Source organism: Bidens hawaiensis, unplaced genomic scaffold, assembly GCF_021521415.1.
Source record: "Bidens hawaiensis isolate Kalapana, Puna unplaced genomic scaffold, B.hawaiensis_p1.1 tig00006749_1, whole genome shotgun sequence".
Lineage (NCBI taxonomy): Eukaryota > Viridiplantae > Streptophyta > Magnoliopsida > Asterales > Asteraceae > Bidens > Bidens hawaiensis.
Genome location: NW_027491460.1, coordinates 37,269 through 57,922, shown reverse-complemented (window position 1 = coordinate 57,922; position 20,654 = coordinate 37,269). Strand labels below are relative to the sequence as shown.

At 36.0% G+C, this 20,654-nt stretch overlaps 3 protein-coding genes and 1 pseudogene across 4 annotated transcripts; 3 read left to right on the top strand and 1 right to left on the bottom strand.

The window, feature by feature from the left end:
* Positions 1 to 1,197: 1,197 nt before the first annotated feature.
* LOC143633496 (uncharacterized) lies at positions 1,198 to 2,694 on the top strand. Its single transcript, XM_077101791.1, has 5 exons — positions 1,198 to 1,360; positions 2,064 to 2,167; positions 2,267 to 2,353; positions 2,476 to 2,551; positions 2,638 to 2,694. Exons 1-5 carry the CDS (start codon positions 1,322 to 1,324, stop codon positions 2,692 to 2,694), a joined length of 363 nt encoding a protein of 120 aa, XP_076957906.1. The 5' UTR covers positions 1,198 to 1,321.
* Positions 2,679 to 7,171, top strand: LOC143633495 (uncharacterized). 2 transcript variants are annotated; one of them, XM_077101790.1, is made up of 14 exons: positions 2,679 to 2,990; positions 3,084 to 3,143; positions 3,283 to 3,399; positions 3,488 to 3,582; positions 3,685 to 3,890; positions 4,028 to 4,125; positions 4,684 to 4,787; positions 4,892 to 5,057; positions 5,164 to 5,286; positions 5,381 to 5,463; positions 5,544 to 5,706; positions 5,789 to 5,859; positions 6,051 to 6,619; positions 7,030 to 7,171. In XM_077101790.1, the coding sequence occupies exons 1-13, from the start codon at positions 2,952 to 2,954 to the stop codon at positions 6,616 to 6,618; spliced, it is 1,893 nt and encodes a 630-aa protein (XP_076957905.1). In that variant the 5' UTR covers positions 2,679 to 2,951; the 3' UTR covers position 6,619; positions 7,030 to 7,171. The 2 variants fall into 2 exon arrangements, with proteins under 2 accessions (XP_076957905.1, XP_076957904.1); XM_077101789.1 differs by having other exon boundaries at positions 6,048 to 6,619.
* A 1,480-nt stretch (positions 7,172 to 8,651) lies between these two features.
* LOC143633490 (ubiquitin-like protein 5 pseudogene) lies at positions 8,652 to 8,902 on the top strand (annotated as a pseudogene).
* A 5,552-nt stretch (positions 8,903 to 14,454) lies between these two features.
* Positions 14,455 to 17,151, bottom strand: LOC143633493 (auxin response factor 10-like). The gene is made up of 5 exons (XM_077101788.1): positions 17,051 to 17,151; positions 15,667 to 16,766; positions 14,895 to 15,595; positions 14,762 to 14,827; positions 14,455 to 14,666 (listed from the first exon to the last, which is right to left on the bottom strand). The coding sequence occupies exons 2-5, from the start codon at positions 16,681 to 16,683 to the stop codon at positions 14,582 to 14,584; spliced, it is 1,869 nt and encodes a 622-aa protein (XP_076957903.1). The 5' UTR covers positions 16,684 to 16,766; positions 17,051 to 17,151; the 3' UTR covers positions 14,455 to 14,581.
* Between the last annotated feature and the right edge of the window lie 3,503 nt (positions 17,152 to 20,654).

Below are 20,654 nucleotides of genomic sequence, written 5' to 3'. Positions count from 1 at the left end.
AAGTGAAAGTTGTCTTTGGAACTTGGATGCTTTGGACCAAAAGGTCTTTGGTTGGCGGCTAGTGGTATCAAAGAGTTGACTGTTGACCTTGTCGTGTTCGTCACTTCGTATTTGGGTTGTCAAAATAATTGTTATTTAAGATATGTTTAAAAATAGGAACTTCGACAGTTGGATCTTTGAACTTTGCAATGATGAATTCTGCTAAAATGGTTGGGACTTTTGAAATCGCTAAACTGGACGTTAAACTGATTTCCTAATTTTAAGATTTCCGTAGTTGATCCGTTTCGGTTACATACTGTATGGTTATGGGACGATTGGTGTAGCTTCAAGATGTATCAAATGTGTTTTTAGGTGTTTGTTGCTTTTCATTTATACAAATGAATAAAATTTGTCAACGTTTATTAGTTTAATTAAACGAACAGAAATAATTTTAGTTCATGTTTGTTCGATTATTAAACAAACAAGAGCGTTTGGTTTGTTTATGGGTCTTAACAATCGAAAATTTAGAAGATGATGTGGTTGGATGATGAAGCCTAGGGTTGGTTGGTTTAAGAGTTTATCATCAAAAGGGTTTTTTCGTCCCCAAGATTTGCTTACAAATCACACTTGTTATTTTCATCCGGATAGGTAAAAGAACTCAAATGTGATTTGGAACCAATTCGTTAGTCTATCAATTAAATTAGTTTTTTAGTTATAACTTGGTAATTATGTGTTATTGAACATCCCTAACTAAATGTATTTTACTTTTTACATGACGTTACTATTGGAAGGCTGATCGATATCAAGTCTCATGACAAAAGATTTGAACAATTCTTTTGTTTCGAGTGAGTGATATTTTAATGCTTTGAAAGTCTAATATAAAATTAATTTTGATGTATAAGTTAACAAATGAAGTATTGAAATGTGTGTTACATGCTATTTATAAACGCATACCACTTTTGACAAATAAGTTTAGCTATTAATCTAATACATAAAAAAAGTATATAATAACGACTTATGTGTCTACAAGTGTACATGTTTATATCATGATTTATTACTATACATAATTAAATAAAATAATAATATTTGAAGCGAAACGGTATGAACCATGAACTCATGAAAGCACGCTTTAGGTGATCCGTAAAACCACGTCACCACTATTTAATGTCATATCTTATTGTTGTTGATAAATATTAATATTAACTTTTATTTATCCGGGCCTCATTTTATCATTAGAGACCACACAACACACCATTCACCTCCAAAATCCGTAACTTAGGGTTTATATTCAATAATAATTAACTGTCAATTAGTGTTTCCAGATCCAAAACAATTACTAATTATGTTTTGGAAACTTACAGCTCTATCTGCTTCTTCACCTGTAAGTTACCGCTAATTTCATTTATTATTGTTAATTTTAATGTAATTAAATTGTGAATGATGTATAAGTATTAGTGTTATCAGTTACGCATGGTTTTTGTTATGAGTTTGAATGTTTACCTGTTGTTTAATGGATCTAGCTATTGTATTTATGTGTTATAGTAATAATTCACGAGTTTGGCTTCATCATGACATCAGTTTATTGTGTCTTCCAGGCTTAGTTAGACATCTGCTAGGGCTGGAAATTACCGACACGTTTACGACACGGTTAAGCCTGTTTAATAAAAAGTACACTATATAATTATATATATATATATATATAATTAAAGTTAGTAGGCTAGGCTCCATCATTTCTACTTACCGGTACATGAAACAAACAACTTAGTTATAGACTCGAGATATAAAGTAGTTAAACGAACTGTATTTGTGTTTAATACATGTGGTGATTGCGTCGTATCTGACCTATTTAACACGATAAGACCTGTTTTGCCAACCCTAACATCAACTTGATTTGTAGATATAAGGAATTAAATATGTGGTTGATTATGATTTATGAGACATTTATTAGAAACTATATATCAGCATATGGATTGTAGTTTGGGCATGCTAATATAAATTTCTTAGAGAACTATATATCTAGTTTCGAATGATCACACTGTTTGTGTGCCGTTCAAGCCTAACTAAGGGTTTATCATGTGGCTTAGATTGAGTCGGTGTTGGACAAGGATGATTTCACTTTGGAAGAGCTCTTGGATGAAGAAGATATTATTCAAGAATGCAAAACGTTGAACAGTCGCCTTATTAATTTGTAATAATACTTCGCTAGTAATTTAACATCATCAATTTTTCGCTACTATTAATATTAATTTACGTAAAATGTTACTAATAACGGTACTTGCTTCTCCAGCTTGCGTGACAGAGCCCAGGTTGAACAGTTATTAAGGTATATCATAGAAGAATCCCAGGAGTCTGTTGATAGCAAACGCACATTCAAGTAGGTGGAAACTTTGATTATTTGATCGTTCTTCTATTTTTTTATCTTTGTTTGTCTCTAACCCTCTTTATACATTGGAAAAATGATGTCTTTGTATTAACTGTTATTTCTTCATAATACAGGTTTCCTTTTGTTGCTTCCGAAATATTTACATGTGAAATTGATGTAATCTTCAAAACATTAGTCGAGGAAGAGGAGGTGTGCTATTTTTTCTATGATTGCTAGAGATTATAGAAATATATTACGTATTCATCTAATTCAATTTGACACTCTTAAATTTGCAGCTAATGGATTTACTTTTTTCCTTCTTGGAGCCAACTCATCCACATATGTTTCTATAAGCTTCATCTTTATTGCCTAGATTACCGGTACATTATCAGTTGTAATATTTGGTATGGGGATATATATATGGGCCATAAAAGGTTCCCACTTGATGGCATTTTTAGCTCATTTATTATCGGTGCCATTATGTTTAACTCATTTATTATCCGTGCCATTAGTAGTATTATTAGTGGATGGTCATCATTGATTCGTCAGGCACACTTCTAGCAGATTGCTTAGATTTTTATCTGCTCTCATGTAGGTTGTGATATGCCTCATGGTACGGAAGACGGTTCCACTTATGAATTATGTTCAAGTAAGTGAATCACTAAATACCTTTTTGGCATTTATGGTTTTCTATTTTAGCATATTGGAAATACGATTGAGTATATAATTGTATACGCTTCAGGCCCATCAGCGTGTTCTCCAGCAGCTCGTTGATTTAATAGGAATCACTTCAATAAAAGAGGTGAGTAAATTTTTTATTCAGGTTGCAGCGTCTAGCTGTCTACTATATGATTGAATTAATGGCATGTGCAATTGGACTTTTGGCTTTATGATCACGCTACTTGGTGATTAATTGGTTATATTACTTCCTTATACACAAGGTTTTGGTGAGACTTGTTGGAGCTGATGACAATATGTATCCCAATTATGAAGAAGTTATGCAATGGTTGGCGGATAGCAATATGTTAGAGATGATTGTTGATAAACTCAATCCATCTGTGAGTAGAGTTTTTTCTAAATGTATGAAAATATGCATGTCACCCATGTCTAATGCTTGCTATAATTTTTTTCCTTCATTTTTTCCAGAATCCTCCTGAGGTACTTGCAAATGCAGCTGAAACCTTATGTGCTATAACTCGAAGTGCTCCATCGCCACTTGCCTCTAAGCTTTCTAGTTCAAGGTTTTTGTGACATCATACATAATTACTACTTTAATTTCCCGTCGTTAATGGCTTTCGACTAAGATTTTGTTTCGTTTTGTGTATTTCTTCATTATTTCTCAGTTATGTTACAAGGATATTTGGTCATGCATTGGAAGATTCGCATTCAAAATCCGGACTTTTTCACTCATTAACTGTGTGTATATCCTTGTTAGACCCTAAAAGATCAGCTCGTTCATCATTCTTTAATTCTTTTCAAGGGCAACAAGTATACGAACTGCCCGTGCAAGCAAACCAGGAGACTGTAGATGCAATGCTGCCAAAACTTGGTGCGTTTTGTACTTACCATGTTAGTAATTTCTTCAAATGAATTTTATACAATTTACAGGAATGAGGCATCTGCAGTATGAACTGTTTATTTTCTTTTGATTGTATAAATCTTCTCTGATTGCTGTTATGATTTTAGGTGGCTTGTTGTCGCTGTTGAATGTGTCACTGGATGAGGTTGTTTTGCCAACTACATATGGTCTATTGAAGCCTCCTCTAGGGAAACATCGCTTAAAGGTTGGTTTTAATTATTGTCTATTTGTAATAATGGAAACGAAAAGATCGTTTATAGGGGTAATTTCATACATACCCTTACAAATATTGAAATATCATATATACCCACGTAAAACAAAAAAATATCATATATGCCTTACGAAGTAGTTAATATATCATATATACCCACTTAATTAATAGCAATTTAATAAATGATCATACTACCCTGGTTCGATTAGATGCGATAAATGGTTTACAGTGTAGACTATTAGATGCAACAAACACTCGAAGGGTTTGCAATTTTGAGGAAGTGTCGAGAGACCTTCGGTTGTCATCAAACATGAGAGGACATTGGACAATATTAAAATAATACACATCTGGTATAAAAAATGATGTAATTGAAAGGGGTAGAATGGTCTATTAGTTAAAAATTGGCATAAATGAAATTTAAAAGTTTTAGAAAAATTAAGGATGAAATGGTCCTTTTTAATAATCTTAAATTGGATAAGCTAGAATAACTATGATTGGTTGGAGGGAATACCAAAAGTAATCGGTTCCAATTTGATATCTACCTGCTTGCAGATTGTGGAGTTCATTGCAGTTTTACTGAATACTGGGAATCAAATTGCAGAACAGGAATTAATTTCCTCTGGAACTATTCAAAGGATTCTTGATCTTTTCTTTGAGTAAGACTCCCTTATACATATCATGAAGTTGACTGTGATAAAGGTCAACTATGGCTGAATGCAGTTGAACGAAGCATGATTTTATTTCTCTTTCACTCATATAGGTACCCGTTTAATAATGCTTTGCATCATCATGTTGAGAGTATAATATCTTCTTGCCTGGAAAGCAAAAATGACACCATCGTCCATCATCTATTTCAAGATTGTGATGTGATTACAAAGATTCTTGAAACAGAGAATTGCTCTACCATTTCTGGTGAACTTAATCAGGTACTTGATGGTAATTTGGCTCATAAAAGTGTGGTAGGTTGCACAAAGCCACAAACTAATTATGTGAATACCCAACTCAAAAGTAATAATGCTGTCACTTATGCAGCCAACTTTACCAGCTACTGGGAGAAATGCACCGCGGGTTGGGAACATTGGACATATCACTCGCATTGCTAATAAGATTATGCAGCTTGGAGACGATGATACTCGCATCCAAACACATATCAAGGTGCACTATTAGTTCATATAAAAAAGTTATTCCAATTTTGTATTTATTAATTGTAAGGGTCTTAAATGGAACATTTACTCTCTTTGTAATCTAGGAAAATAGTAAATGGAATGAGTGGCATACAACCGTTCTACAAGAACGTAATGTTATAGAAAATGTGCATCGGTGGGCTTGCGGGTATGATTCTTTTATACATCTGATTGAAATATGCGATTTTTAATGATAGTATTTTATGTTTAAAAATGTTATGATTTCAGTCGGCCATCTGCACTTCAAGACAGAAGTAGGGACAGTGACGAGGATGACAGAGACTATGATGTGGCTGCTCTGGCAAATAATTTAAGTCAAGCATTTAGATACAGCATATATGACAACGAAGAAAGTGAAGAGGGTCATGATACACTTAATCGAGACGATGAGGTAGTCTTTGAATTCGGTTTGTTAATTCAGCAAATATATGTGATCACAATTTAATTTTATGGTTTAATCCTGTTTTTTTCAGGACGGTTACTTTGATGATGAATCTGCTGAAGTTGTCATATCATCCTTGAGGTTGGGTGATGACCAAGGAAGGTAAGCTTCTGGGTTTTTTTTTATTTAGAATCTCTTAAGAAATATTTACTATTTTTATATATTACTATTACTATTGTTATTATTATTATTGTTGTTATTATTATTTTTATTATTATTATTATTAATGATTATTATTATTATTATCATCATCATGGGTTAACCGAGTTACTTTTTTTTGGTTGATGTAGCAGTATGTTTACAAATTCCAATTGGTTTGCTTTCCAAGATGAGAGAACAGGCGATGATGTGGCGACGAGTGCCACGTCTCTTTGTGAACAGATGGATGAGATCAACTTAAATGGCACATCAAACGGTGGTAACAACAGCAGTGCTGATGAAATGGTGATTGGGGAGGATGAGGAGTTAGTTAACAAGAATTCCAAGAATGGAAATCCATTTATCGAAGACAATTTAATAAATGATAAAAATCTAGAAGCCTCCAATACTGAGGAAAACAGTGCAGATAGGTCCATGCCTGAATCAGTTTCAGTGTCAGGGGTGAACCCGTTTCTTGATTCCGGTTCTTTAGCGGACCCTTTACCAGATTCAAGCCAAAAAGATGAATTAGAAGGTGGTTCCGAGAAGGCCATGGATCAGGCCCTTAAGGAGGGTATTGTTGGAGAAGCCGGGCCTTTAAAAACACAGGTGGGCCCTAATGAGCCGGAAAAAGAGAACCCGGATCAAAGTGGGTCTGAGTTGAGCGAGTTTAACGACTCTAACTACTGGAAGGTTGACCAAGAGGTTTCTGTTACAGATTGATGTAGAAACATGAAATGAATCTGACCTGATCCATGACGATGTTCCTCGGTCTTCGAGATGAACGGACCACGTCTCGATCTTCTTCTCCGGTTGCTTGAGATCTGCAAATGGCTTTTTTGGGGGTGTGGAGGCGACTGCTAAGAAATCTCGAGGATCTCTTGTTTACAGACACAAAAATATGGTGGTGGCTCTTATTGAGAACCTGCCTCCTCAATAAGGAGGTGGAGACCTCCTTATATAGAGAGCCTCATGGCCACCATCATGGTACCCTAATGGGCCTAGCCCAGTTAGGGTTACCTCCACAAAACCCCCTCAGCCCAATAATATTGTATTAGTCCATATAATAAAATAAGCCAAACATAATAAATTAAGGTCGTAAGCCGGGTTTAGTACCATACCCCTACAACTGAGTTGAGGGTTTTGGTGGTTGATTAATAAAAGCAGCCCATCAGCAGATGATATGAATGTATAGTATAGTTTTGTTTCAGAGTTGAGACGAGTTTGTTGTTTTTACTTACAAATTTGTTATAGATATTATTTAGATTTTCGTTTTGTAGTTTTGTTACATATATTGTGGAGATAGTATTCAGTACTTTTTGTTTGTAGCAGTCGGTTTATTTACCGTAGCAGTTTGTTGTGGGAATCACTTCTGTAGGACATTTAATGCGGAACTGATTTTAGGTAGAGAATTGTGACACATTAGACTGTTATTGTCACTTTGTTTGTTACTCTTAGTATATCTGTCAATCACAGGCTCACAGCACATTCAGTGATTTTTGCAGCTTTCTACTGCGCCTTCTTAAAGAAATATCAGTTGGTTACATGAGTAATATGTCGAAACAAAATAGTTGTTACATATTTAATTTGTGTAAATATGGATTTTGAAGAAAGGAAGCCAAACTGACCGAAGAATATAATTGGGCTGGCCAAATTAGTTTTGACTTTTACGGGATTATAGTTTTCACAAGTTTAGTAAAATGGTAGGCTTGATAATAGATCGAACATTTTATATTTTAAGAAAAACTAAGAACATGAATTCGGTTAAATTAACAATCTATGTGTGTTATAATTAAATATATTTTTTATATCATATATGTATTATGTAGAAAAAGGAAACTATATTATTTGTATTTTTTATTTGTTAAAGTTTGTATAGAATAAAATAATATTATTTGTATCTTGGCTAGTTTTAAACAGTAAACTAACCGTGAAATCCAGTTTTCTAAGACGTTGAAGATAGGTAGACCAAAATTGACATGGGATGAACAACTAAAACACGATTTGTTAGACGTGTACCTTTTTGAGGACATGATCGGAAATAAGATTTCTTGGAGGCGTTTATTAAGGTTGTGGATTTTTAGGAGAGTGTATAGAACTTGTTTTATATGTCCTGGACTGTTAGCTCTACATTATTTCATTTTATTTAGTCTTAGTCTTGCCTTAGCATGTCTTGATGTATAAACTTGTAGGGATTATATATATATATACTTTAAAGGGTGTTAATGCTTCTTTATTTATTGCCATTCCATATTAATCAGTAAACTTTATATACGTTTGATACTTTGATGTCACCTGATTTGCTATTATGTGCGTCTTATTGAAAGGTATTTGAAGCCAAAGTCGAACAGGGAACAGTCTCTTTACTCATGGGATGGAAGTACGTTCTTACTGGAAGATCTTATTGGATACGTTTGTTTTGTTGTTCTATCGATTTAGTTTAGTTTAGACGGTCTAATCTCTTTCAATATTTTCTAAACAACCATACTTAAACCAAAGTCTCCTATATTTATCTTTAAAAAAAATAAAGAAATTAGTGGCAGTTGGCGGTGTTTAGCGATGGTCCAAAAACTAGGTGTTACTAGAAAACTCTAAACCATAAAAAAACAAAGGAAAAAAAAAACATGTCACGTCGCAAGAAGTCTCCAGAGCCGTTTACTCACCTACATAATCCCGGTTATGATAGTTTTCAAACAATCATATATATCAATATTAAAATTCACTAGCTACTTAGCTAGCATTTGGTGTGTTAAAATAAAAGAAAGAAGATGATTGAGGTGGTGTTGAACGACAGGCTAGGGAAGAAGGTTAGAGTGAAATGCAACGAGGACGACACCATTGGCGACTTAAAAAAGCTCGTGGCTGCTCAGACCGGAACCCGGCCTGATAAGATCAGGATTCAGAAGTGGTACACTATTTATAAAGATCACATTACTCTTCAGGATTATGAGATTCATGATGGCATGGGACTTGAGCTCTACTACAACTAACTAATATTAATTAATCATCTTCCAGTCTTCCCCATGTTATGCTTTTATTGATGTAAATTGTTGCTTTCAGTAAAATGTATTTTACCTTGTTTCTGTTGGGTTCGTAGGCCTTGTTGGCCCGGTTTATTATATGAAGTCAAAAGAGGAGACGGGTGTGGGCGGTCGGGCCCAAGCCCGGCCCGGTTTAGATTTCTTGCATAATAATTTACTAACCCTAGTTCAGTCTCTATATAAACAACATTATGTACTTGTAATATTTGGTCACTCAATAAAGATATACCTAGTTGCCACCCGTGGACGTAGGTCAGTTTAGACCGAACCACGTTAAATCCTCGTGTTCGTTTATTGCTTTCGTGTCGTGTTCGGTTTCGTGTGTGCGTTTAATCCTAACAAGTGGTATCAGAGCTTAGGTTCGGATCACACGAAGAACACGTAGAGTCGCTCGTTACCGCCGCATCAGAATCGGTAAGGGTCGGCAGATAATTAACCGCTGCCACCGAGTTTTGTTGCTGCCGCAACAAGTCGTCGTCAGGGTTTACGGCCGCCGTCGCTGTCCGACGTACTGAGTTGAGGTTCTGTTTGAAAGTACTTGAGCACCGCATCGCCACCACCGCGACCTCTCTTGTTTACTCGGTCAGATCCAGAAATCAAAGATCGTCACCGTGGACTCTAAGGCAGGTGTCTAGCGTCGCTGAGTTCTTGATTGTCTGTTCGACCATAGCTTAGAATTGGCGAAGTTTAGTTTTGGTAGAGAACCTGTGCGTTTTCGGAGTTTTGAAATTCGCCATTGTTTCGAGCAGAGACAATACTTGGGATTGAACAAAGTGAAAAGGAAGCTGAATTATTATTTTTTCTTGGAGTTCGTTGCTATCAAGAAAAAGTAAAGGAATATTTTTTCCTTTGTTGCAATCCGTATAACGTAAAAGAAAAAAAAAGTCTTTTTTAGTTTTTTCTTTTGTTAATTAACCGAGAGAATTATTTGGGTCAAGAGCAATTGAATCAAGATCCTATTTTTGAAGAACAGTTGTTAAGTCAGAAGAAGCGTTAAAGAAACTTAGAACCAGTACCAACCGCGTTTGTCAGGTTTTATCGTTTCAGTTTTCTGATTTTTAGTTCGTTATTCCGCTGCACGTTTAAAATAGGTTGATTTTTTAACAGAGTTCAGTAGAACAATCGTTAAGTTCAGGCTCGTGTTGCTGTGTCTGTCTCTGTTTTATCCAGTTTTTCGTTTTAGTCATTGCCATGGCAGAAGACGGAAATGTTTCGATACAGAAATTTGACGGACAGAAGTTTGGTTGGTGGAAGATGCAGTTTGAGGCACTACTTTGTCAGAAAGACTTGGATGTAGTGTTTGAGGATGAAAAACCAGAAAAGTTGTCAGAAGCAGATTGGAAGAAGTTAGACAAGAAAGCTAGGGCTTGTATTACATTGTCGTTGTCGGAAGATGTGGCGTTTAACGTCATGAAAGAAACCACAGCCCGTGGTATGATGGACGCACTATCCAACATGTATGAGAAGCCTTCGGCAGCGAATAAAGTCTATCTTATCCGAGAGCTAGTGACAACAAGAATGAAAGAGGGTGGGTCAGTTACAACTCATATCAATAATCTTAATTCGATCTTATCCCGCTTAGTGTCAGTTGACATTAAGTTTGATGATGAAGTTCAAGGCCTCTTGTTATTATCCTCTTTGCCCGACAGTTGGTCGCAAACAGTGACTGCAGTTTGTAGCTCGTCTACAAATATTACTTTCGATGGGATTCGAGATCTGATTCTGGGAGAAGATTCAAGACGCAGAAGTTCAGGTGAATCATCAGGCAATATGCTAGTCACAGAAGGTAGAGGTAGGGGAAAACAGCGAGGCAGTGGGAGCAGGAAGAGGAGTCAGTCTAAGACTCGTAAGGATATTGAATGTTGGGGTTGTAAAGAGAAATGACACTTCAGGAATCAGTGTCCGAATGGTAAGAAAGAGGTGAACGTTACAGAAGACGACACAGATGACGGGGTCAGTAGTGATGAGGCTTTGGTTTGTAGTGTTGAGAGTAGCGTTGATGCTTGGGTGATGGATTCTGGTGCATCGTTTCATGCCACTCACTGTAGTGAAACGATGAAGAATCTTAAATTTGGGGATTTTGGAAAGGTTCGACTAGCGAATGATGATATTTTAGAGGTTACGGGTATGGGAGACGTTGATTTGATAACTTCAGCCGGTACTTCTTGGACTTTGAAAGACGTGAGGGTTATTCCAAGTTTGAAGAAACGTTTGATTTCAGTTGGGCAGTTGGATGACCAAGGGCACGATGTTAAGTTCGGGAATGGGCAGTGGAAAGTAGTCAAAGGGAATCTCGTTGTTGCTCGTGGAAAGAAAATTGGTTCATTGTATATGGTCGGCATGTCATCGAAAGGAGTGGATCCAGTTTTGGTGAAAGACAAAATCCGGTTCACAGAATCTCGTGGGCAGAAGAAGGTTCGTTTTGCAAGTAACAAACCCAGAGCCAAAGTGAAGATTCAGGATGAACGAGCTAGGAAGGTTAAATCAGTTGGGGGACATCGTGACAGTGGGAGCACAGGTCGTGTTTCAGTTACAGTTCCAGGTCGACAGTGGATTAAGAAAACCAGTATTCCAGCTGTAAAAGTCTCTCCAGTGAATTACTTGCTGAATATGGAGAGTGTTTGTTCTCAGAGTATCTCTGGATCCGGTAGTTTGTTTCAGTGGGAGCCGGTAGGGACAGAGAACGGGTCAGGGGCAGTTTTAGCCGTGACTGACGTGTTGGAGCTCCGGGGAGCTTCAACGGGCCTTCAGGTTAATTGATGAGAAGGCGGTGGCAACTAGAAGAAGTTTAATGTTCATATTACAGAAGTACAATCAGGAGTGCAGACGAGAGTACTCAAGGCCTCCGAGTGGGAGATTGTTGGGTTCGTAGGCCTTGTTGGCCCGGTTTATTATATGAAGTCAAAAGAGGAGACGGGTGTGGGCGGTCGGGCCCAAGCCCGGCCCGGTTTAGATTTCTTGCATAATAATTTACTAACTCTAGTTCAGTCTCTATATAAACAACATTATGTACTTGTAATATTTGGTCACTCAATAAAGATATACCTAGTTGCCACCCGTGGACGTAGGTCAGTTTAGACCGAACCACGTTAAATCCTCGTGTTCGTTTATTGCTTTCGTGTCGTGTTCGGTTTCGTGTGTGCGTTTAATCCTAACAGTTTCTATGGAATATGGATTCATGGTTATACCCATTCTTAAATGGAACATAAATTGAATAGGGAAAACAATCCATTTTGATCTTACGCATATGGAATTCAATTCAAAAATCCTTAAAACAGTCGGTACTAGGGGTGCAAACGAGCCGAACCGATCCCAAGCTCGGCTCGTTTAACTTGCACAGAGCTCGAGCTCGGCTTGTTTCGAGCTCTATTTCTAAAGCTCGAACTCGGCTCGTTTGCTATATATCAATTATTTTTTTATATAATTATAATTATTTTTATATAATATATTTTTTTCTATTATAATTTTATATATTATTTAGGTATTATTAGATATATATTAAAAAGTGAATTCATTCCTCCACACAAATACACTATTCAATTACTATTTAAATTTTTAATATTATATTTATTACAATTATTAAATAACTAACCTATAAATAAAAGTGAGAGATTTATTTCATTTATTTTATTTTTTTTCAACTAATTATATTATTTATACAAACTATATATTTAAATATTTTTGGGCAAGTATTAGTTTTACATATTTATTTGTCGGTTAAACGTTTTTCTTAAACTTTGGTTCGTATTTTTTTTTTATAATTCGTCTTTACAATGACTGAAACTTTTTCCATGATCTACAAATATCCCATTGTCACATTGTTTTATACCGTGTCTCGACGTTTGATAATGCGCCTTTAAAATATTTTTTTGGCTTGATAATTTAAGTTTACGAAATTGTGTTGATACTGGGATACTAATTGAATTTGCGTTGGTTCGTAGCAGTAACGTGCCGAGTTTTTTTGTTCTACATGTGATGATTTGTTGTACTTTGGCATTAACGAGTTTATTTCTTTTGTTTAGCTTCGATGTCATAACCTGATACAGGCTGACTTCATGTCGACTCACAACGCAATCGTGGTTTAACGTTTTCACGTATGTTTTTTTGTTCGATTTAATGGTCCCGTTGCGAAGCGCGGGGTCCTAAATCCTAGTTTTTATTTATTTTTTCATAACATTATATATATTAATTAATAATGATTAAAAATATATATTTTAAAAAATATATATAAATGAGAAGCTCGTTTAGGCTCGCGAGCCGGATCGAGCTCAATAAGTGAAGCTCGGGCTCGGGCTCGTTTATTAAACGAGCTTACTTTTAGACTCGAGCTCGGACTCAGGTTCGATTAAGCTCAGCTCGATCGAGCCGATCTCGAGTAGCTCGCGAACAACTCGGCTCGTTTGCACCCCTAGTCGGTATGTCTGTTTTAAAAATCCTGTAAGCCAATAAAATCAAGCTATTTGCTAGATATTTGTTCGGTTAGACCATTTTCAAAACCTTCTGACCATTATTTAAAAAAAACAGAAATACACATTTAAAAAAAAAATGCCGGTTGTACGGTTTTGATGGCACATATATTAGAGGTGGCAACAAGTAACAATGGTATTGGTTAATGATGGAGGCTAATCGGCTATGTACTCTAGCCACCACGAGTAGAGTTGAGATCTAAACCTAAATGGACGAAAAACACCAACAATTTATACTCCACTACCCATTTCCACTTTATTAAAAACTAATTCTTATATTTAAAAGCATGATTTCCGATAGGACCCATCATTTTTCAGGAGCTTGTGGAGAAGATGAAGAAATATTGAGGTCCAACGGGATCTAACGAAACCGTGAGGACGACTATTTTGTTGAAGATAGTAAGAACAGACTGTTTATTGCTCACAAGATTATGAGGACACCCCTTTACTAGTGGACATTTAAAGATTTTTGAACTCCATTAACATTCATAGAAACGTTAAGGGTCAAAATATGCATTTCTGTAATTTTCCCTATAATGATTTTGTAAAATTTAATATGAATATTTTGCTAGAGGTGTGAAACAGACACCCCACCACATCCCAGTAGGTAAAGAGTTGTATTATTATGTATCTATTTGCACATGCAATTTATTCCATTCCAATCAAACATTTATTCTCTACTGAGTATGGCAGGCATGTGTAGCGTGTACACCCCCACTGTTTTTCTAGAGAGTTGGCCAAATACATCATCTTGCTTGTCTGGTCTGCACAACAAACAATTTCTGTAATTTAATTAATTTCAAGGACCAGACCAGCGTTACACTGACCACCCATCACGTTACATTCCAATATTTATTGTTTTATAGACTGAGTGATGAATCCAGACGTCACTCAATTATTATGTTTTCTACAATAAATAAATAATAACCCAACTACATACACCAAGTTATAATCATCTCAATCATATCTTTCATTTAAAAGGAACCCCACCCATATTAGCACACTTATGGTAACTAAAGTCACATGTTTTATATAGCATATTTGGTAACTAAAACCAAATAAGTATCTTACATGAAAATCATATTAGGCATCAAGTCACAACATATTTTCTAACACAAACCAGGAAGTTAAAAACCGTCTTAACAGAAGTCAAATGCAATGAAACGAAACGCAGAGTTACTACGCAAATATGGTCATAGGGCCTGTCTGGTAGTTTGAAGAGTCGACTCCATGCTCACCATTTTGCAGATTTGTATTCCATTTTCTGCAACAAAGGAAGCATATTACATAAACGTTGTCCGAAAAATAACAATGTACCACAGTTCAGTTGAAGAAAGTTAATAGTAGTCCTTTTTATACCTTTTATCACCATGGTTGCATGCATCCAATGGAATTGTCAGCCTTCTAGCTTTCCTCACAAATTCACTAGACCAAGGCTAAACATAAATATAGATAAGCTACAAACATTGAATTACCAGATTAGAATAAATACCTGAATGGTTCGTCACCGACTCGTTTCACATCACCTGCTGAATCTTTATACATCACACGACTTGAATCATCAATTCCAAACAAGTTTGCAAGTGTTCCCTTAAGTTGTTCATAAGACTCCAGAACAGAAAGGTCAAGAGTTCTCCCAACATCTTCTGATTCCAAGAACACTTTGCAGAGGCCAGTGTCGGTTTGATTTGCATTCACGTGACTAGATATCTGCTGGTCAATATGTATCGCCTGACCAAATAGTAGAAACACCGGTCTCTTCACTTTCTCATCACCTTTCTCCAACTTAGGACTAGAAATTCCCATGGTAAGCAAGCATGACACATCATCATCATTGCCATTACCATTGCCATCATTCGCGTGTGGATCAAGGTGGTTGAGATTGGAAGAGAAAAGACCCAACTGAAGTTTGTTGGTGGTAAGATTGAGATCCAAAAATGGGATCCCGAATCGAGCATGCCTGGCTCCCTGAATGCTTGAGAAAGAATTAAGGGGATTGCCCGAGAAAGGGGTAAACGGGTAGTTAACTTGGGCACGCGCTTGAGGAAAATCCGGTGGTTGTGGTAATCTTAATTTCTTCCTTTGTGGAGAGAAGGGTGAAAGATGAATTAGTGGCATACTTGACACCACTTCAACCAACCATGGACTCACTCTCTTCACATTTTGCAATAAATCTGGTTCATCCCAAGTAACCTGCATCACGGTCAAAAAGTCAAGAAACTAACATATTGGCATGTTACATATCAGTATAACCAAAACGGTACCTGTAGAATTCGCCATGGAGAATTAGGCCAGTGAAAAGGATCAACAACTTCAACAGAAGATACGGTTCCAATGAACCAGCTTACACGTGATGAATCCTCTGTTTCAAATGGCATTTTGAACCTCATTCCAGCACACCATTGTCTGCTTAATGAAGCGGTCAAAGAAGAAGCTTTCACACAGAAATCTGGAACATTTGCATGCGGATAGTAAGCAACATCGAACGGCTGACCATTGGCTGCAAGTGACACAGCTTCAATAACATCTTCGGGTTTCACTTTCACCCTTCCACCATACATATTTCTTATCAAGTTTCCAGAATACGAATAATTCCAACCAGATTGCGAATCAGAATCACTGATCCCACCTCTCCTAGCCCGTCTGATTCCAACACAAAGATCTCCATTCTCAGCCCTCACAAACACAATGGAATCCCCTGCAACAAGCTTTTTCTGGTTCACAAAAGTACTCCACCCGGTGGTCAAAAGATGCCTTCGAGGAATCCCCCTATAGATATGCCTAAACTTCCAAATCTCCCCATGAACATCCTTAGCCACCACAGTCTGAACCGGCGGCTCAACCGAATAATCCAAACGGGGAAAAATCGTCTCCGCACAATACCGAGGTACAGAAAACCCTCCACCATTGTTGGCATCAGACTGCGTTAACGTTTTCGCAAACGACGAGGGTTTATCCGAAGAACCAGTCCCCACAACCACCAACGCCCCGTCCTCAACATCACTACCATTACCAACATCCCCATTTCCCAACGGAACCAACCTAAGTTTCGCATAAACCAAATCCATTTCCAAATCCGCTTCAAACTTAACATCAATCACCCTGCACAGAACAAACGGCGGAACCTTAGGTATTCTACTAAAATCCACATCACCAAGCGCGTGCTCAGCATGACCTTGAGGGAAATAGTAAACATTCGAATTCGGTAACGGCATTTGAACCATCCCGCCCGCACACGCGTGCCACAGCTGAGGGTTTACCCCCTTTTCCACCTCACTCATACTTCCAATTTTGCTTCAAAATCAGTAAAATCAAAGGCTAGTTCCTTAATTAGGTCTGTTCTCTCTATCTCTGTAACTAATTACTGTATGAAATCAAATTTAGGCAAATTCAGGCAGATGATTCAAATAACTGTACACAATTGAATGCAAATAAACTAAATAAAATAAAATAAGAGAAGAATAATCAATAATCGATAATGATAGAGAATACTAGTAGAGACACACGCGAGAGTTATTGCAGAGAGATATATAATAAAATGAGTACGCAGCGCATGCTTGAGAGTAGAGTACAGAATATTAATAAGTTGGAAACAAACCCTAAGTACAAATGAAATTAAAAGGGAGTAAGTGCGTGTGAGTGTAGTACCTTGTCCATTAGTTAACAAACAAACTAACGGATCTGCAACAAATCTGTTATGAAGCGGCTGTATTAACAACAACAATTAACGGCTAGATCGGTAGGAAATAGTGAGAATGAAATGAAGGTGGTTAATTAATATAAAGGAGAAGAAGAAGAAGAAGAGGAGGAGTGGTGAGCCATGGCAGCAGCAGCAGCAGAAGCAGAAGCAGCTACCTACAATACAACACAATATAATACACACACACACACACACACACACACACACTCTCTCTCTCACTCTCACTCTCACTCTCACTCAAACATACACTGGCCTACACACACACTCTCTCTCTCTCTCTCTCTTAACCCCACTGGTAGCCCTACCGGTAATGCGCAATTTGTTATCTTTGTTTTATTTTTATTTCATTCCAACTATCTTACTAATTAATTTGTTTCATCATTACTTTTGGTAATATTATTATTGTACTTCATTCATTTAATAACAAAGGATAAATGTTTATGTTCCTAGCCATCTTTAACATGACATAACCCGGCCACCAGGAAACCAAGTATACCTATCGGTAAAATGTCATCCACGTTTTTGACCGCACATAGCGATGTTAACCCGGCAATTCATCAATTTCAGAGACATCCACTATCAGAAGGTCTATTGTGGTAAAACCTTGGCTCACATATGACCTTTTGGTGCATTCATTTTTAACATAACATAACATACCTAAGGGGATGCGTTCAAACAACGATTTATATTATATTCTTATTTTCCTTTTTTCAACTTTCAATGTTTTTGTGTTATGTTTTTGAAAAACGAAGTGTATTTTATCTCTTAGGTCATCAAATGTACTCTCGTTGTTGGGCTACAGGGTTTGATGTGATGGTGAGGGTCGTAAGAAACACCATGTTCCCTTGCGGTGCCGCTGATGTTGAAGTCCAATATGAAGAGATCGGTATGGAAATGTGTAATTTAGTTTATTATACAATATTTTTATTTAATAGAGGAAACTATTTTAAAATTATTGAATATTATATTATTATGTATATTAAAAAAAATAAAAGTTGAAGAGTACAGGACTACAGACATGTTCGTGGCTAAAAAATGAAGAAAAAAGAATTAACATGCGTTACGGACTATACACATGTTCGTGGTTAAAAGATGAAGAAAAAAAAAGAATTAACATGCCTTTTTTTTAACAATAAGGCTTTTATAAAAACAAGAATAAGAAACATGACTCAACCGAACAAGAAAGTGACACAGAGGTCATAATTCAACTTAACATAAAGAACAAAAGACAGAAAACAATAAATAACATTAAGAGACACCACCCAAATTAAAACCGGACCAAATTCTCCACTACTCCATAGACGTCTTGGTACAGACAGAGACCCAGAGGAACACCAACTCTTTGATGTCGCCCAACACTTTGTTTAACGAAAAGGCCTTGCCATTAAACACCTTCTCATTGCAATTTAACCATAAACTCCACATGGTAGCGTAAAATATGGTTACTATAAGTTTCTTTTTTTACTTTATCCGAACTTCAATATTTCCCGTATTGAATAATCAACTTGATATCACAAAATTAACCGGAACTTGAAATTTTGTCCCCACATGTCCTCGTCTTGTGACAGAGGTTTATGAGCAAGCACCGCTATAAACTGTTGGATTTGGGTCCATTCCTCGACGGGGACGGGTCTCATTTCCACCGCCACCTCCAAGGGGTGATGCTGTTCGTAATCTCACAACAATCTCGAACCAATTTTTTTATGTGCAAATAAATTAAAAATGGACGGGAATATGCCACAAAACAGGACCAAACCACTCAAATTATCCCCCTAAAAAATAAATTGTCTCATTTTTCCGATCATGCCTAACTATCATTAGAAAATTGAGTTGTTTTTTTTGAAAATAACAATTCTACTCTTACCTCTAGGTGACAAATTAAATACGTATCATAGGGGTGTAACGGGCTGAATCAAACCCGAGCACCTCTAAAGAATTTATAAATAGATTTATGTAATATATATGATAACTCAAGTATAGTTTGTATTACTACACCATTAGAATAAACAGGGCTGGCTCTGAAAAGACGAAAAAAATTTTGGGCCAAATGCGAACTTTTTTTGGGCCTTAAGTAAAAGAAACATTTTGTTGGGTTTAAACAATTTAATTATAAATAGGCTTATTTAATTATGATTTAAGTTATGTAAAAAACTTTTGTATAAAAATAAGCTTAAAATTGTCTCAAATAAAAACTAGAACCCACAACCTTTAGGTTAAATGTCATACCCCTTTATCATTAGACCAAACTAGTGGTTATGTAATTGGGTTGAAACATTGATTATACACATGTTTTTGATAAAAATACATAATTTTTTTTTGAAAAAAAAATTTCTGGCCTAGCGGGATGTCGGGCCTGTGGCCGTCGACTACCCTGCCATGCCTCAAAGACGACCCTGAGAATAAATGTATTAATTTTAAAGCTAAATATGATATATTGTCTTCATGTGAATTGTGCAACTACAATTATATACTAGACATCTTTAATGAAGACAACTAGGCATAAGAACCGAACTGTCTTCGTCATTTTCAGGTTGTCGCATTCAAACTTATTTTCTTTAAACTAAAATAAATCGTTGGTCGTTAAAATAAATTTCAAAAATAAAATAGTAGTGGAAACAATTATGTCACAAGTTAACTTTTAAATGATTATGTTGTTTCACACATTTAATAGAACTATTACACTATATATAAAAGCAAAGCTAATGCTACAGTGTAGTTTCAGCTTTTGTAACTTTAGTCCCTCAAGTTTTAAGTCTTTTCAAATTAGTATTTCAAAGTTCTAAACTTATTTAATTGGATCTCAAACATTTTCTTTTACTAAACTTTGTTTAATTTTGTCCCCCTAAAGTATTCATGTTTTAATATTTTCTCTATTTTGTTATTATTTAAGTTACTGATCTTTTTTAATGACCATCATACGAAGTTTTTTTTAGATCTTTTAGTATGTCGTTACGACATATTTATTTCATACATGTCGTGCCGTTAAAACGAGCGTGTATTCACAATAAAGTATATAAGTTTTGTTTTATTAGATTTTTAGTATGCCGTTACGACATGTTTATTTATCTATGCCGCGCTGTCAAAACGAAGGTGTATTCACAAATAAGTATATAAGTTTCGTTTTTTGATTTTTAAATGTTTTAGTATGCTGTTACGACATGTTTATTTCATCTATCTCGCGCCATTAAAACGAACGTGTATTCATAATAAAGTATATAAGTTTCGTTGTAAACGAAATTGTATTCGCAATAAAATATATCCTTTGTATTGTAAGCTATATTGTGAATGTCGTACCACCTTGATATCGTAATGAGTCAAACCCATACCAACCAAGTTTTTATATATTTAGATAAACATTTTTTGTATCGAAATAATAATCGTTATGATATGCTTGTATACCTGCATTTAAAAACTGGAGGTCGTTACCGAATTCCTCACGCACCGCGCGAAAGGAACACACTAGTTTAGTTAGTTAAAAAGATGGACCCTTGTGGAAAATCGATGTTATAAATTGATGATAAAAGTAGTTAATTAAGAATGGGATAATAAAAT

Coding starts and splice junctions, on each gene's coding strand:
- LOC143633493 (XM_077101788.1), bottom strand. CDS start 16,683: ATGAGTGAGGTGGAAAAGGGGGTAAACCCTCAGCTGTGGCACGCGTGT. Junction 14,828..14,894: donor GTCGGTGACGAACCATTCAG/GTATTTATTCTA, acceptor GCCTTGGTCTAG/TGAATTTGTGAGGAAAGCTA. Junction 14,667..14,761: donor TGCAACCATGGTGATAAAAG/GTATAAAAAGGA, acceptor CCTTTGTTGCAG/AAAATGGAATACAAATCTGC.
- LOC143633495 (XM_077101789.1), top strand. CDS start 2,952: ATGGTACGGAAGACGGTTCCACTTATGAATTATGTTCAA. Junction 3,144..3,282: donor GAATCACTTCAATAAAAGAG/GTGAGTAAATTT, acceptor CTTATACACAAG/GTTTTGGTGAGACTTGTTGG. Junction 5,707..5,788: donor CACTTAATCGAGACGATGAG/GTAGTCTTTGAA, acceptor TGTTTTTTTCAG/GACGGTTACTTTGATGATGA.
- LOC143633496 (XM_077101791.1), top strand. CDS start 1,322: ATGTTTTGGAAACTTACAGCTCTATCTGCTTCTTCACCT. Junction 1,361..2,063: donor CTCTATCTGCTTCTTCACCT/GTAAGTTACCGC, acceptor CATGTGGCTTAG/ATTGAGTCGGTGTTGGACAA. Junction 2,354..2,475: donor GATAGCAAACGCACATTCAA/GTAGGTGGAAAC, acceptor TTCATAATACAG/GTTTCCTTTTGTTGCTTCCG.